Source organism: Hemitrygon akajei, chromosome 5 (assembly GCF_048418815.1).
Source record: "Hemitrygon akajei chromosome 5, sHemAka1.3, whole genome shotgun sequence".
In the NCBI taxonomy this organism is placed as follows: domain Eukaryota; kingdom Metazoa; phylum Chordata; class Chondrichthyes; order Myliobatiformes; family Dasyatidae; genus Hemitrygon; species Hemitrygon akajei.
In genome coordinates, this window is record NC_133128.1 from 183084918 (window position 1) to 183101210 (window position 16293).

Below are 16293 nucleotides of genomic sequence, written 5' to 3' on the forward strand. Positions count from 1 at the left end.
AGATCCCACTAAAATACCGTTTGGATCTCTGGTTTGGCAGGAGGTGAGGAGGTACAAGGACAAGTGTAGCATCTCCTAGATTCACATGGACAAATGCACCTTGGAGAAGCAGGGTGTTATGGGTGATTGAGAAGTGGACCAGGATATTGGAAGCAAAATGGAAGAGCAGTTGCTTTTGTTTGACCATACGATATAGGAGCAGAAATAGGCCATTCGGCCCATCGAGTTTGGTGGCATCGGGCTTTAGAAACTAGAAGTGGAGGATGATTATCCATTGTACGTGGCAGTAAATGGCATGGCTCATGAGGATGAAATGGGTTTTATGCTGGTTTGAGAGAGGGGAGAGGGTAAAAGCAAAAATGCCTGAAATGAAACCGGCTATGGTGATAAAGATCAGCAGCTGAAGGAAAAGGAAGAAAATGCAGTTGGCAACCTGCTCAGTTCAGGTGCAATTAGCAACAAGAGCTGCTGTTATTCACAATATCTGCACTCTGTGAGAGAGAAAAAAAACACCAGAACAGACGCTAAGAAGACTACGATGGAGTCCTTAGTCTAAGTGGACAGCAGGAAAAGGTAATTAAATAGCAGTAGGATATTCTGGATTTACAAAAGACTACAGTTGGTTGTTAGTCTAATCCCATAAATAAACTCAAGGGAAGGATGGAAATAGAAAGTATACTTCATTATTTCAGGGTAACAGCAGAGAGTGGCATCAGTATGCACCAGAGAAACTTCAGTCTGTAAAAAAAAAAGGAGGCCACCATCAAGTTGGAGGAGCAACACCTTATATTCCATCTAGCCTCCAACCTGATGGCATGAATATTGATTTCTCCACCCCCCCACCTCTTCTTCTTTTTCCCACTCTGGTCTTTTAACTCTTCTCACCTGCTGATCACTTGCTCCAGGGTCAGCTCCTTCTTCCCTTTCTCCTATTGTCCACTTTCTTCTCCTATCAGATTCTTTCTTCTTCAGCCCTTGACTTTTCCCATCCACCTGGCTTCACCTATCACTTTCCAGCTCGCCTCCTTCCTCTCCTCCCACCATTTTATTCTGGAGTCTCCCCCCCTTCCTTCTCAGTCCTGAAGAAATGTCTCAGCCTGAAATTTCAACTGTTTATTAACTTCCATGGATGCTGCCTGACTTACTGTGATCCTCCAGCATCATTTTGTGTGTGTTGCTTTGGATTTCCAGCATCTGAGACTTTCTTGTGTTTAAAACTTCTATGAGATTGGTACATTAGAGTTCTAAAATAATGCTCAAATGTGTTCTTAATGCAAATAAGGGCAAATGTTTTATCTCCTGAGCATAAACTAATACAAAGATTTGAAGAAGTGACTTGTTAACAACGGGAAAGTAACTGTTGTTCAGATTCAAAGGTTCATTTGTTAGCAAAGTATACAAGTCTTCAGTTCTCTAGGTATCCATGAACGTGAAAGGCAGGACAATCATCCACCCCCAAATCCCACCTCACTGCTAAAAATAGTGAACAAAAATGGAACAGGTACATCAACCCCCAAATCCCACCTCACTGCTAAAAACAGTGAACAAAAACAGGTACATCAACCCCCAAATCTCTCCTCCCGCACAAAAATACTAAGCATAACAGATCAGGCATATTAACCCAAATTCCTCATCTCACACAAAAAAAGTGAACAAAGCACATCAACCCCCAAAACACCCTCCTTGCAAAAAAAACCACCAAGAAGATCGGGGAAAAAAATGCAGAATATAAAAACTGTAAGACTGAAAAGAAGAGTCTACAGTCCAATGTCCAAATCCAAAACACAGAAAAGTACCTGGACACCATTCTGTACAGTGGCAGGCTCTCCCCTCCCCGGTGCAGAGCAACTGATCAAAAGGCAAGCAGCCAGTACTCACTCTGATGCTTCGATGTCCCTCGTCACTTTAATCCTTGCACCGAGAGAACCCAGAAGTGTTTCATAAAGGTTCCCAAATCAATATCTTCTTGTTGAATGAAATGAGTATGATGAAGAACTTTTGTGTTTATCTAAAACTTATCATGAAGGGGCATTGACATGAAATGCTATCTTGTTTCCCACTCCACTATCATTATCTTCTCTCTCTGACTATGTTCACTTGCTACCAAACATTAAACTTACTTCATGCCAAATATTTTCCAAATTCGATGATAGCTGTCAATCTTAAAATGTAGCCTCTCTATGGATGCTGTCTGACCATCTGGTGTTGGCTTATCATTGTCACAGGTACCATGCTTGTCTTGCATACAGTTCATGTTGATCAGATATGGTGCATTAAGGTAGAATGAGGTAAAAAATAACAATGCAAAATAAAGTATAAGCATGATGAGGTAAACTGTGAGGTCAAGAGTCCATTTTATCATACAAAAGATCGATTCAAGTGACTGATAACATAGGCTAGAAGCTGTCATTGAGTCCATAGGTACACCCTTACAGGCTTTTGTTTCTTCTGTCCAATAGGAGTGGGAGATAGATAGATAGATAGATAGATAGATAGATAGATAGATAGATAGATAGATAGATAGATAGATAGATACTTTATTCATCCCCATGGGGAAATTCAACTTTTTTTCCAATGTCCCATACACTTGTTGTAGCAAAACTAATTACATACAATACTTAACTCAGTAAAAAATATGATATGCATCTAAATCACTATCTCAAAAAGCATTAATAATAGCTTTTAAAAAGTTCTTAAGTCCTGGCGGTTGAATTGTAAAGCCTAATGGCATTGGGGAGTATTGACCTCTTCATCCTGTCTGAGGAGCATTGCATCGATAGTAACCTGTCGCTGAAACTGCTTCTCTGTCTCTGGATGGTGCTATGTAGAGGATGTTCAGAGTTTTCCATAATTGACCGTAGCCTGCTCAGCTACCAATGTTAAACTCTCCAGTACTTTGCCCACGACAGAGCCCGCCTTCCTTACCAGCTTATTAAGACGTGAGGCGTCCCTCTTCTTAATGCTTCCTCCCCAACACGCCACCACAAAGAAGAGGGCGCTCTCCACAACTGACCTATAGAACATCTTCAGCATCTCACTACAGACATTGAATGACGCCAACCTTCTAAGGAAGTACAGTCGACTCTGTGCCTTCCTGCACAAGGCATCTGTGTTGGCAGTCCAGTCTAGCTTCTCGTCTAACTGTACTCCCAGATACTTGTAGGTCTTAACCTGCTCCACACATTCTCCATTAATGATCACTGGCTCCATATGAGGCCTAGATGAGAGAATATCTGGGGTGGGCATTTGCTTGTAGCATATATCTTTAACAGTCAGTCTAGTTACTCAAAGACTTAAGTCATAGAATCTTAGAAACAGATTGCATAGAAGTAGACACTTCAGCCCATAACGTTCCTGCTAATCATTAAACCCAATTTACACTAATTCCAGTTTGTCTGCCCACTTCACTATCAACTTCCCCACTCCTGTGCCACCTAGTTAGGGGCCAATTGAACTGACCGTCTGGTATTTATGAATGGTGTAGGACAGGATGAAATAGGCAACACTTGTGCTTCACTAGGATAAAAAAAATACTTTAACTAGAATGGATACAAGTCCAAATCCTAACTGTTGGAACAGGTTGCCAGACCATTTCCATCATACTGGTCAAGTCATGGGATTGTTCCTATTGAACCTCGCGTAGAATCACTTTGAATGATAAAATTATTTGGAGTGCAGCAGATTGCAAACCAGAAATAAATATTTTTAGAAATAGCTTCTTTAGAATTCATATTGGTTATTTCATTTCAGAATCAGAATCAGGTTTAATATCATTGGCATATGTCATAAAACTTGTTAACTTTGTGGCAGTATTACAATGCAATACATAATAGTAGAGGGAAAAGCTGTGTATTACATCAATTATATAAAATATTTGAATATGTAGTGCAAAAAATAGGAATTGGAACAGTAGTGAGGTAGTGTTCATGAGTTCAAAGTCCTTTCAGAAATTGGATGACAGAGGGGAAGAAGCAGTTCCTGAATCATTGAGTGTCCACTTTCAGGAATCTGTATCTCCTTCCTGATGGTAGCAATGGGAGGAGGACATGTCCTGGGTGATGGGGGGGTCTTTAATGATGGACACTCCCTTTCTGAGGCAGCACTATTTGAAGATGCCCTGTATACTACAGAGGCTAGTGCCCATGATGGAGCTGACTGATATTACAACACTCTGCAGCTTACTTCAATCCTGTTCAGTAGCCCCTTCCCCCATACCAAACGATGATGCAGAAAGCTAGAATGCTCTCCATGGTACAAGTATAGAAATTAGTGAGTGTTTTTGGTGTCATACCAAATCTCCTCAAACTCCTAACAAGCAACACACACACACACACACACACACACACACACACACACACACACACACACACACACACACACACAAAGACTTAAAGGTATCATGGTCTTATTTATTTCATATTTGTCATGAGCGATATTTGATAGGTATTGTAAAGCACCTACATCATAGGAAAATATAGGTATTCATGGCTGATAATTAGTTGACAGGTTGATAAAGGGTGTGAAGCACAAAAAGAACTGCTTGTTCACTTAAAGCAGAATGGCTTTTTATCCTTAGAATAGCTTCAGGTTTACTTCCACTTTAAACTCAGTACACACATCTTATTGTCACTCGCAAACACTTGCACAGCACAAGATTTTTGCACACAATGGTCATTACAAATTAGAGGGAATATTGATTGGTAAGAGTGATGGGTACATTGCATTGATTGATCTTGTATTCAGTTGAGGATAGAAGGTGGGTAAAGGATTCACTTTTGTAATTGAAGAGAAAACTTTTATCTGGAGAGATTGTAACCTAAAACTGGAGCTAGACCTGTTGTGAGTGACATCAAAGTACACCCTTTGCTTCTTTGGAATTTGGCATAATGAATCAATAATTTCTTCAATAAAAGCAGAATAAAAAAGCCAGTTTTAAAACCTGCAGACAAATTATTGCAAACTCCACGTTGTTAACAGCATCCGCATCAAATCCAGAAAAGGAAATGTGATTGTGTACGAGCAGGAAATATACTTAACATGCCAACAAGGTTGAGTGTGACAACCTTTTGCGTGTGGTTTAAAATTTCTTTGTGGGCTAGTAAAGAAGGATATGTGTATGCAGACACCTTAAAGGGAACATTGCCAATAATCATCTTCTTCAGTTTTTCCACACAATTTTATGTACTCTTGAACAATATTATATCCCATTCCCTGAATAATGAAGCTGCACAAAGAATACAAATTTACAAACATTACCATTTATTTGTAAGGAAGCAATGTGCACAAATTTATTAATGTTCTTAAATTAAAAGCTTTCATTATTGAAATATTTAAAAAAGGAATGCAAAATGGAATAATATATAGTATTCACTGCAAATAACACAGAGCTTAAAAATAAGATGAAATTAAAAGGGTATATAAAATTTCATACAGCATATTATGCACATTATGGCCATTAATGCAAATATAAGTCTGAAATTAATCAAGTATGTAGCATTTTCCAAAACTCTGTTCATGGCAGGATTCAACTCATCTGAAAATAGATTCCATCAGGGAATGACCAATCTTAATCTTAAATCAACAAAACAGTGCAGAATGAGTAAATCATACAATAATAATAAATCACAGCATTTTATGTGTATCTGGTCATCAGAATGCAACAAGGATCTACACTTAACTGAAGTTACTTATTGTACAGCAAATTCTAAGCTCTGTAAGCACCCTGAGAACCAAAGAAAAGCTTCTATGTATATTTCTTTTCTGATAACATTGCATCATTTTAAATACTTTGAAGTATGGAATTTTTCAAACATTTATGCTGAACGTGTTGAATAAAATTCAAGGTAAAACAATTCAACTATTTCCAGAATACTGCACTAATGTCAGTAGATTATTTAGGAGTGAAATTGAGTAGAAGGAAAATGTCCTCAGTCCCCTTTATATGGAAAGAGTCCTTTAAACAGTAAACCCAAAAATCTTGAGAGTTAGTTCACTTTTGTTGGAAAATTAAAAAGTTGTAATCAATATTGGCATGATGTTCTGTTCTTCTTTGTAAAGCCATTATGGAACTTTGGTTAAATAAACAATTAAAGTAAAATACATTGAGTTCTGGTTAATTGAGCCACTGATTAATTGGAGCAGTCAGATAATTGGGCCAACTCTTAAAAACAAAAACTGATTGAGAAAAAAGCCAGGATTTCCCTCATTTATCTGGGACACTACACCATTTAATTGCAACAGGAGACTGCTGCCAGACAGTTTCCAGCTAGCTTTAGTCAGTGTACTTGTGTGGCCATTAGTCCCTACACCATGCAAACAACTTCTAAATAGCAGAAGTTGTGGACGTTTGTGTTCAAAGGACAGTCAGCCTTGTCACTGATAATAGTTGACAAGAAATAAACAGTAAGACAGGTCAGAACTGCTTTGCTCACTGTCGTTTCCAACATTCAGGCTTGGAGATGCCAATAATGGTTGGGAGTGAAAATGAAGTAATTTCACTACTTCAGCAAGTTGTGAACTATGAAGAATTTGAAAATATTACTAATCATCTTGAATGTTGTAATAAAAATGAAGATTTGGAGGATGCAATCATCAAAAGGATTATGTGAAAGCAGTCCATTATCTAGATGAGATGTCTGCTTATTTTGCAGTCAATCAACAGAAGACAGTAGCCTAGTGTGCATGAATTTTGCCATCAATAACTATCAGGAACTACTACACAGTTTATACTGTTGAAGTAATGATACCATTAATTTGTTCTCTTTTGAATTTAAATACATAATTTGTTACTCAGTTTAACAGCAGTTTGCCTTTTTTATACCTTCTTAACTATTTCCATGAAACTTTGGCTAATTGGGGCAATCACTTAATTGGGCCAAAAGGTGTGGTCCAGATATGTCCCAATTAACTGGAATCCACTGTAATAGTAAAAACTCAAACAGAAAAAATTCAGTCCATTCTACAGAAATCTCATCAAAGTTTTGGTTGCTAGGAAAGGTGAATCAATGACAGTACTCTTGAATAAAACTTGCAAATAAATTTGTAAGCTACTTGTTCTTCAGTAGAATCAGCTTTGATTGATTACTTGCAAATTGCACCAAGTGGCAAGACGATAAGAATTGTAAAAGCAAAATTTGAAGTTATTTATAGAAATTGAATCAAGTTATTCAATTTCACAAGCCACAGAAGAAAGCAGTAATTGGATTTGGATTAAAAGGAAAGGCAACAACTGGGCTGCAAGATGAAGACAGGAGGGTATGGAACTGAGTGGGGTGTACCTGGGACGCCAGGTAGCACCGTTGAGCCCTCTGGAGATGTTGTGGGCTGATCAACGAAACGTCAAAGAAGGAGGGTGCCCACCTGATGACCCCAATGAGGTACCTCCTTGTCACCACTCCAAGCCCACTGCCAACATTGAGAGTGCTGACTTATCATAGGGATTGAAACATCAAGTCCTATTAGCTCTAATAATATAGCTTTCAATTACAAAAGCATCCAAAGTGAACCATTTGTTTGAAATTAGCATTTTTTCCAGATGAAAAATGTTCAAAAAATTTCAAATAATACATGATCAATTAAGACATTGAAAAAATGTAAACCATCTTTTAGAGAACCTGGATCATAATATTTTATTATTTTATCAATACAAATGCTTTAAGTGGGAACAGTTGAAATATCAGAAAACAAACCTGCAGATGCGAGAATCTGAAACATAAACAGTAGTGCTGGGAGAACTCAGTCAGTCAAGTCACAACTTGGAAACAAGAAAGATCAGCCATGATCTTGTTGAATGGCGGAGCAGGCTTGAGGGGCCTACTCCTGCTCCTATCTCTTATGTTCTTATGTTTGTTAAACCAGTTAACGTTTCAGATCAAAGACCCTTCAGCAAAACTCCGTGAGGATCCGCTTGACTGGTTAAGTTCTTCCAGCATTTCTATAATTGTAAAGTTTTACACTCGCTTCGATATATTGTCTGACATCAGTTGAGAGAGAAACATTGCTTCAGGAAGTGCGACATATGAATGTAGAGATGACATTTTGCGGGACTGCTTAAAGCATGATCCTTGTCTGTATACCACTGAAACACAACAGAAAAGCAAAATATCAGAGCTTGCTTCAAAGTTAATGTTGTTTTCTTCCCAAATTCTTTAAAACGTCAACCAAACACCGGATCAACTCTTTTTTTAATAATGCCTACATATTGCCATGTTATATAGTCTTTCCTATTTAAAACTGTTGACCATATATGCTATGAGCTAACATATTTTCTTTGTGATCTTTTTCATTTATTAATTTGAAAACAGAAGCTCGAGTTTTGTTTTATTAATAACTTTTTTCTCATCTTAGAGCATGTTTAGTCCATTTCAAATTAAACCAACATAATCTGAGAACTATACACTGAAGTTCAAAAGACTCACACAGCACAATGTAAAGAGGCTCCTCCTTTTGAAATAATCTGTAAGCAGTGTATTAAAATTATTATATAGGTAACAAGTGTTTTGTATACCGATTGCATCTTTAAGACCCTGTTGGACATTGATAATGTAAGATGTCACAAGCCTGTTTCTCTTGCTAGTGGAAAGACTTGTGGCAGGGAAGCTGTGTAGCTTGGTTGTAGTGAGGTCTGGACCTCAAGCCGTGGGCTTGCCTGCTGTTGCCACTCAGGAGAGGAGATACTGGAGGCAGGGCAGCACAGTGTTTATGCTTGGTTGGGGGCTGGTGTCTCCTGTCAGGCATGCGTTTGGTGGAATAACAGGGTGGACTGCATGCATATGTCTGACTGTACATGAAGGGAATGTGTTGCTTGTGGTCTTGTGTCTTTTTGCATAACTACTTTTTTTTCTTGCTATTTTGAACATAGTGTGAATGTATGCACCAATTTCCCACAAATTGAATCACAGCTGCCTTCTATCACAAAACCATATTCATTAACTCAAAATGCCAGCATTACTTGATCTTTTACACATATGATTTAAATGCAATGATCTCAGAAATATTCACCAGTGGCTGCTGTCTTTTAATTCAATGTGTTTCATGGCACACCATTCAGTGGTTCACACCATTCACACATTAAGCAATAGTACTTGGTCCTTCTGAGTTTAAATTTGGCACGGCATCTATACTCAATCGATTTCACTGGGTATCGTAGCATTGCGAGGAAGAACATTAAAAAGGCAAGTTCTTTAGTTAATTATATGTGTTTAATCAGTGTCTTAATTGACTTCTTCAAATTATTGAAGTAACTTTTAATATTTCATATGTTTCACAATGTGACAGTAATATGTATATATTTAAAAACATGACAGCTTTAATAGCTGGCAAAATGGAAGGTAGATAAGGGTAGAAGATTTAAAGGGCTGTGGATTTTCCAACACATCTTTGGAGTCCCTGATTCTACTCAGACCTCACCTGGGATATAAAACAAAATATACATTCCACATCTAAATAAGCTGAAGTGACTCTGGGAATAACTACCAATGCCAACTGAAAGCTGTAGATGTGTGTCAGCTTAATCTAGCCCAATATCCTGTCCCGGATCTGGGCCGTACCTTCCAAATATCCAGACCTGACTTGCACTACCTTAATTTCCCTTTTCTATTTTATGATTATGATTTATAATTTAAATTTTTATTATATTTACTTCAATTTGTACTTCAGGGAGCGTGAAGCGCAGAATCAAATATCGCTGTGATGATTGTATGTTCTAGTATCAATTGTTTGGTGACAATAAAGTAAAGGAAGTGCTTTGAAAAACAAAGTAATTCTGCATCAGTTTGAAGTAAACTGTTCTCCAAAATCAAATGGAAGTCATTACATTAAAAAGCACATATTTCTAATGTAGTCATTGCAAATGTATTGATCAGTAAGATCTTGAAGAAACTAATGAGGAATCTGAATACACCCAACACAAATCCAAAATAGACTTATTTATTTACATGAATCATTTTTAAGATACTTTTCAATGTCAATATGTGACCTTGCTAGGGATGGACAGAAAGATTATGTGGAAGCTTCTATAAGTGTTGTTAAGGAACACACACAAAGTGCTGGAGGAACTCAGAAGGCCAGGCAGCATCTACTGATGTATTGAGTAAGCAGTTGATGTTTTGGGTAGAGACCCTTCATCAAGACTGGAAAGAAAAGATGAGATATCAGATCAATAAAGTGGGGGAGGGGAGGAAGAAGTACAAGGTGGTAGGTGAAACTGGGAGCAGTGGAGGGGTGAAATAAAGAGCTGCGAAGTGATTGGTGAAAGAGATAAAGGGTTAGAGAAAGGGAAATCTGGTAGAAGAGGGTAGAAGACCATGGAAGGGAGGGGGAGGAGAACCAGAGAAGTGATGGGCAGTTAAGGAGATAAGGTGAGAGAGGGAAAGGGGAATGGGGGAATTGTGAAGGGGGTGTGGTAATCACTGGAAGTTAAAAAAATTGATATCATGCCATCAGGTTGAAGGCTACCCAGATGGAATATAAAGTTTTGCTCCTCAATTCTGAGTGTGTTCTCCATTTGACTCTCCAATAATATGCACTGAGATTCTAATTTCAAAGTTACAAATATTTTCTTTCACACTTTAAGCGGAAATTTCTCCAAAACCTTATCCATTTTGGTAATGCAACTTTGGATAAGGTTGTGTGCAAAAAATTTTGAGAGAAAGCAGAGATTTCTCAGAATGGTTATAGGCAATAGTGATTTTATTACAAAGCTGGGATTGTTCTCTTTGAAGGGAGTTCTACTAAGAGGAAGGCTGAAGGTAAATAAAAGTGCCCCCATTAGCTGATGGTAGATGAACTACTAGTAGTAGGCAGACTTCGATCCAAGGAGATCCCGGGTTTGTGCCTCTGATAAACTGTGTCCTCTCCAGGGAGCAAGCCTGGCGGGAAGATTGAAGAACCAGCTGTTGCCCATGCTGCGGGTTCCTCCTCTCCATGTCACTGATGTAGTCCAAGGGAAGGGCAAGTGCCGATACAGCTAGGTACATGGTACATGGCACACGGATTTAAGAGATACAGGGATCACTTTGTGGAAGAACTTGTTCATGCAGTGATTAGTAATGACCTAGGTCACATCCATGAGTGTGGTGGGAACAGAGACCACGAATTATTTCAAAAGGAAATTGTATAGGCTCTTAAGAGAAATACAATTTAAGGCCAAGGGGATAAAGTGTAGGAATGGGACAACCGGGTTATCCTACTGGAAGGACTCGGTGACCTGAACTGCCTCTTAATTTTTCATAATAATTCAAGGATTTTATGAAAAATAAGAATTCTGCTGAACTATTAAAGGCATTAGAGAGGTTCTGAATCCTGGCCCTCTCCGTCCCTCTCTCCCTGCATCAGCACTCCCACTATTCACAACAGCAAAGCGCCAAAGAGAGACTATGGTCTACAGTCCATGAAAAAACTACTGTTCATCCCAACAGTTCGACATCCCTCAGGCGTTCTCTCTCACTAACAACGGAGAGAGAATTATCACAACTTCAGTGTGTTAAAGACTGGGAGAATGCCAAGGGTCAACTGAAGAGGGAGATGACTTTGGGTCAAATTATGTACAGAAAAATAATAAAACTAGAGAAAGAGGAAACACAGAGTGAAAGGAAAGCTTCCAAACTTTTGTCAAAAAAAAACTTTTTTCAAATATGGAAATGATTCGCTAACATAGGAATGAGAAGCCATTTCTGAGTCAGAATGTGGCATGTCATTATACATAGAACAACTTACAATTTCTTAATTTTTAACTATTCACTGCTAACAGAGGGAGACTAGACCAAGGTTCCTGTTCTTGATTTAAAAGATTGATTAGTGTTGATCCATGTTGTTAAGCTGTTAAACAGATTTTATTACTACACTGATCTTTATCTCCTGAATTCATTGAGTAATCTAAGGGAGATCCACCACCTTTTAAAAATATAATGCAAAGAATAGGACCTAGATGTTGTTTGTCTGAGGAATACTACTGTTCATGTGTAAATTGATTTGTAAGATCTGGAGATTTGTCAATCGCAGGGCAGTGTCTTGAATGAGTTGGACTAGAATTAGAGTGACACACACCAAATGCTGGGCGACCTCAGCAGGTCAGGCAGCATCTATGTAAATGAACAGTTGACATTTCAGGCCAAGACCCTCTTTACAGTTGAAGATATTGGCAATTACTGGTCCCTCTGAGCTTTCTCAGAAAGTATACATAGCCTCCACTCAGTCAGTCATGTTAGAAACATAACTTAGCTTTTAATATGTAGACCAAACTTGTATAAAAAGTTAAAAGAATTAAACATTCAGTTATTTTTCCACCAAGAATTGGCTCAATATTTCCCATGTAATTATATTTGTTGATTTAATAGAAGAAATTTGCAAATATTCTCTTAAGTATATAATGTAATATTGTGTTTTTTAGAAACTGTAGTGCCTAAACGTACCATCGCTTGAAAATCCACTCCTTTCTGAACAAGGGCTTTTGAAATCTGTGCTGCCTGCTGGAAATGGACATTATCTGAAACAGAGTGTACAAGTTAAATGTTATTCCGGTCTGCTTGATAAATTAAGCTAAGGCAAACAGACTGGATTAACTAAGTGATAATCCTAAATGATGTATTGACATCTTTTGGAAAGCATTATAATCCATTAAATTGTACAAATATGCATTCTGTAAACACATATAGAAAATTTCTCAGAAGTTAAATAGGACGTCTAATGCTTCATAATGAAGTATTATTGCTTACTCAGTATTTGTTCTGCAGATTGGTCTCCGATCTGCAGTTTAAATATAAGTATGATTTGCTTAAGCTATTGGATGATCTAGGACCTGCCAAACTCACCATCTGCTGTTCCATGGACAAGGAGATAATCAACCAATTTGAAATTTGCAGCTCTTTGCATCACAGTAGAATTCTGGAAAACAATGAAGAATATTACAGATAATTCTTCAGAGGAAGTGGAAATTATTTATATATTACAAAAAGCACATGCGAATTTTTATATTTTAATTATAATTTCAAAATTTAAAACCATATTTTTAATTTAAACTGCAGAACATTGAGCAAAAGTATCCCGATGTCCTAAAATGATTTTAAAACATTCACTCCTTTCTGCTCTACACAGTTGCTCATGACTCACTGATGTGGGGTAATTCAGAAATGTCTGTCTCAATCATTACGATTTTCTGAAATTCATTTTAATTCACTTCAGGATTTGAAGAAATTCTCAAATGTTTTAAACAAAAAACACTCAACAATGGTGCAGTGGTGGGAAGAGAAATGGCATTAATATTTTTGGTCAAAGATATTTAATCCGAACCAAGAGAGGAAGACAAGTTAGTGATAAGTTGTGAAAAGGGCGGGTGAGGAATGGAAATATCTGTAACAGAGAGAGGCCAGAATTGCCATGTGAAACTCCGTTATAGCTTTTTTTTTCTAACACATACTTTCTGAAAGTGTTAGTCTTGACCTAACTTGTGTGAGAGCATCTTGATAAGGTCACCTGTAAATTCAGTTGTTGTTCTCTACTTGACTTTAATCTCCTGTGAATTCAATATCGGATAGGATGGATAATTTAGCGTCAGCGGCATGGTAGCATTGTGGTGGTTAGCACAATACCTTACAGTACAGGCAACCCGGATTCAATTCCTGTTGCTACCTGTAAGGAGTTTCTATGTTCTCCCCATGACTGCGTAGGTTTCCTCTAGGTGCTCCGGTTTCCTTCCACAGTCAAAAAATGTACCAGTTGGTAGGCTAATTGGTCATTGTAAATTGTCCCATGATTAGGCTAGGATTAAACTGGGGATTGTTGGGCAGCACAGCTCAAAGGGCCAGAAGGGGCTAACCTGCATGGTATCTTAATAAATAAATCAATAACAAATTAGACTAAAGTTCCTCCATTGTGACTGGAATCATAAATATGACTAAGCCTTACCTTGTAGAATTGAAAATTGTCATCATTCGTTGGTAAGCCCATGTAACGTTCAGTATAGATAGAATCTGTGATATGTGAAACATAATAGATTCAAATAGAAGAATTCTTGGAAATATACTCAAACAGCTCTTAACAAACAAACACTATCTGCTTGTGTGAATTAAATACCCTATTTCCAGTTCCATATTAACCATTTACAGTTTATTTGCACGTCCTTTGCAACTTATTTCATTGATGATGTGATGAATTAGAATGAATAAAAAGTTCATTCCTTTTCTAAAATGATACATTTCTGATGCAACCTTATCTTATCCCTCCCTTTTAAAATGTTAGACAATATATAACTTAACTGAGCCACTCACTAAAATGAAATGATTGTAGAGTGTTCAAAAATATAATGTGATATTCTGTAATTAATACAGAATACTGCAACATTGGTTTCAGCTCAGGCACCATTTTCATCAAAATTACAGCTGAGATCCTACCGCTGCCTGCAAGGAGTTTGTACATTCTCCCTGTAACTGTGTGGATTTCCTCCCGATGTCAACAGTTTCCTCCCACAGTCCAGGGGTGTACTGGTTGGTAGGTTAATTGGTCATTGTAAATTGTCCCGTGATTAGGCTGGGGTTAAATAGGGGTTGCTCGTCAGCATGGCTGGAAGGGGCAGAAGGGCCTATTCCATGCCGTATCTCAATAAATATATAAATTCATACATACATATTGTCAGAAAATCTCCAAATCTTCAGTGTACACATTGAATGCTTCTGCTTTTGAAGTATACCCAAGAGCGGACTCTTGAAAGTTATAGAGGCATAGAACACTACAACACAGAAATGGACTCTTTGGTCAATCAGGTCTGTGTCAAACTATTAATCTGCTTAGTCCCATTAACCTGCACCTAGATCGTAGCTCTCCATACCTTTCCAATCCATATAACTATCAAAATTTATCTTAAATGTTGAAATCAAACCCAAATCCACCACTTCTGCTGGCAGTTTATTTCACACTCTCACCACCCTCTGAATGAAAAGTTTCCCTCCTCCCCCAGTTGCCTTTAAATTATTCACCTCTCACCCTTAACCTCTTGCTCTAGTCTGTTTGCATTTACCCCTCTATACCCCTATCACTATCAAATCTCCCCCCATTCTCCCACGGTCTATGGAAAAAAGTCCAAACCTATTCAACCTTTCCCTCTAAGTCAGGTCCTCAAGTCCTGGCAACAACCTTGTAAATTTTCTCTGCACTCTTTCAGCCTATATTGATATCTTTCCTGTCAGTAGATGACCAGAACTGCACACAACACTCCAAACTGGGCTTCACCGATGTCTCATACAACTTCAACATAACATCCCAACTCCTGTACCGAATGATTTGACTTATGAAAGGCTATGTGCCAAAAACTCTCGTTTTGATCCTATCTACCTGTGATGCCATTTTCAAAGAATTATGGATCTGTATTCCCAGATCCCTCTGTTCTACTCCACTCCTCAGTGCCCTATTGCTCACCATGAAAGACCCACCCTGGTTTGTGCTCTTAAAGTTCTTTCTTATTTCCATCTAATGAAAAATGTACTTACTAATAACATTTTATATGATCATAGCAACCATTTTTTTTGTTTTAATCTGTTTTAATATTCAGACAAATGTTTTGCATATGTTTTTTTTTCTGACCAACAGAGGTAGATAAGTACTGTGGGAGAATTTCATTAGAATGATGAATTTCCTTGTACTGATTTGCCAATGGACCCATTAGAAAAGTTAGAATGAAACTCTTTCCAGAACCAACTAAGGCATAATGTAGAGCTATTTAAATTACAAGACATTTGTGGATTAATTTCTGGTTAGTACATTACAAGAAAGATGTAATTACATTTGAGAGGGTACAGAGGAGAATAAGGCCAATAGAGCATGAGACAGAGGAGCAGAATTAGGCCATTTAGCCCTCTGATTCTTCTCTGATATTCAGTCATCGCTGATTTATTTTCCCTCTCAACCACATTCTCCTTTAAGTCATTGACACACATGCTAATCAGGAATCCATAGAATCTTCGTTTTAAATAAACCCAATAACTTGGGCTCAAGAGCAATCTGTGGGAACGATTTCACAACCTGTGATTCACAATCCTTTGGCTGAAGTTCCTCCTCATCTTTGCTTTAAAGGGACATCTTTCTATTCAGAGGCCGTGCACTCTGATCTCTCTTGGAAACATCCTCTCCACATCGACTCTATCTAGGCCTTTCAATATTCAGTAAGTGTCAATGAGATTCCGCCCTCCCAATCCCTTATTCTTCTAAATTCCAGAGAGTACAGGCCTAGAGCCATGAAAGGTTTTCACATTTTCACCCTACCATTCCAAGGATTATTCTCATGAACCTCCTCTGGACCCTTCC

General features: G+C 38.0%; 1 protein-coding gene across 3 annotated transcripts in view; it reads right to left on the reverse strand.

Annotated features, from left to right (window-relative positions):
• Nucleotides 1–5238: 5238 nt before the first annotated feature.
• The window catches only part of LOC140728541 (dipeptidyl peptidase 4-like), a 202365-nt gene continuing 191310 nt past the window's right edge, over nucleotides 5239–16293 (reverse strand). For all 3 annotated transcript variants that reach the window (XM_073047412.1, XM_073047414.1, XM_073047413.1), the window contains 4 exons: nucleotides 13903–13967; nucleotides 12810–12882; nucleotides 12411–12484; nucleotides 5239–8077 (listed from right to left, as the gene is read on the reverse strand). In XM_073047412.1, the coding sequence (XP_072903513.1) occupies nucleotides 7979–8077; nucleotides 12411–12484; nucleotides 12810–12882; nucleotides 13903–13967 (311 nt within the window). In that variant the 3' untranslated portion in view covers nucleotides 5239–7978. The remainder of the gene's footprint in view (nucleotides 8078–12410; nucleotides 12485–12809; nucleotides 12883–13902; nucleotides 13968–16293) is intronic.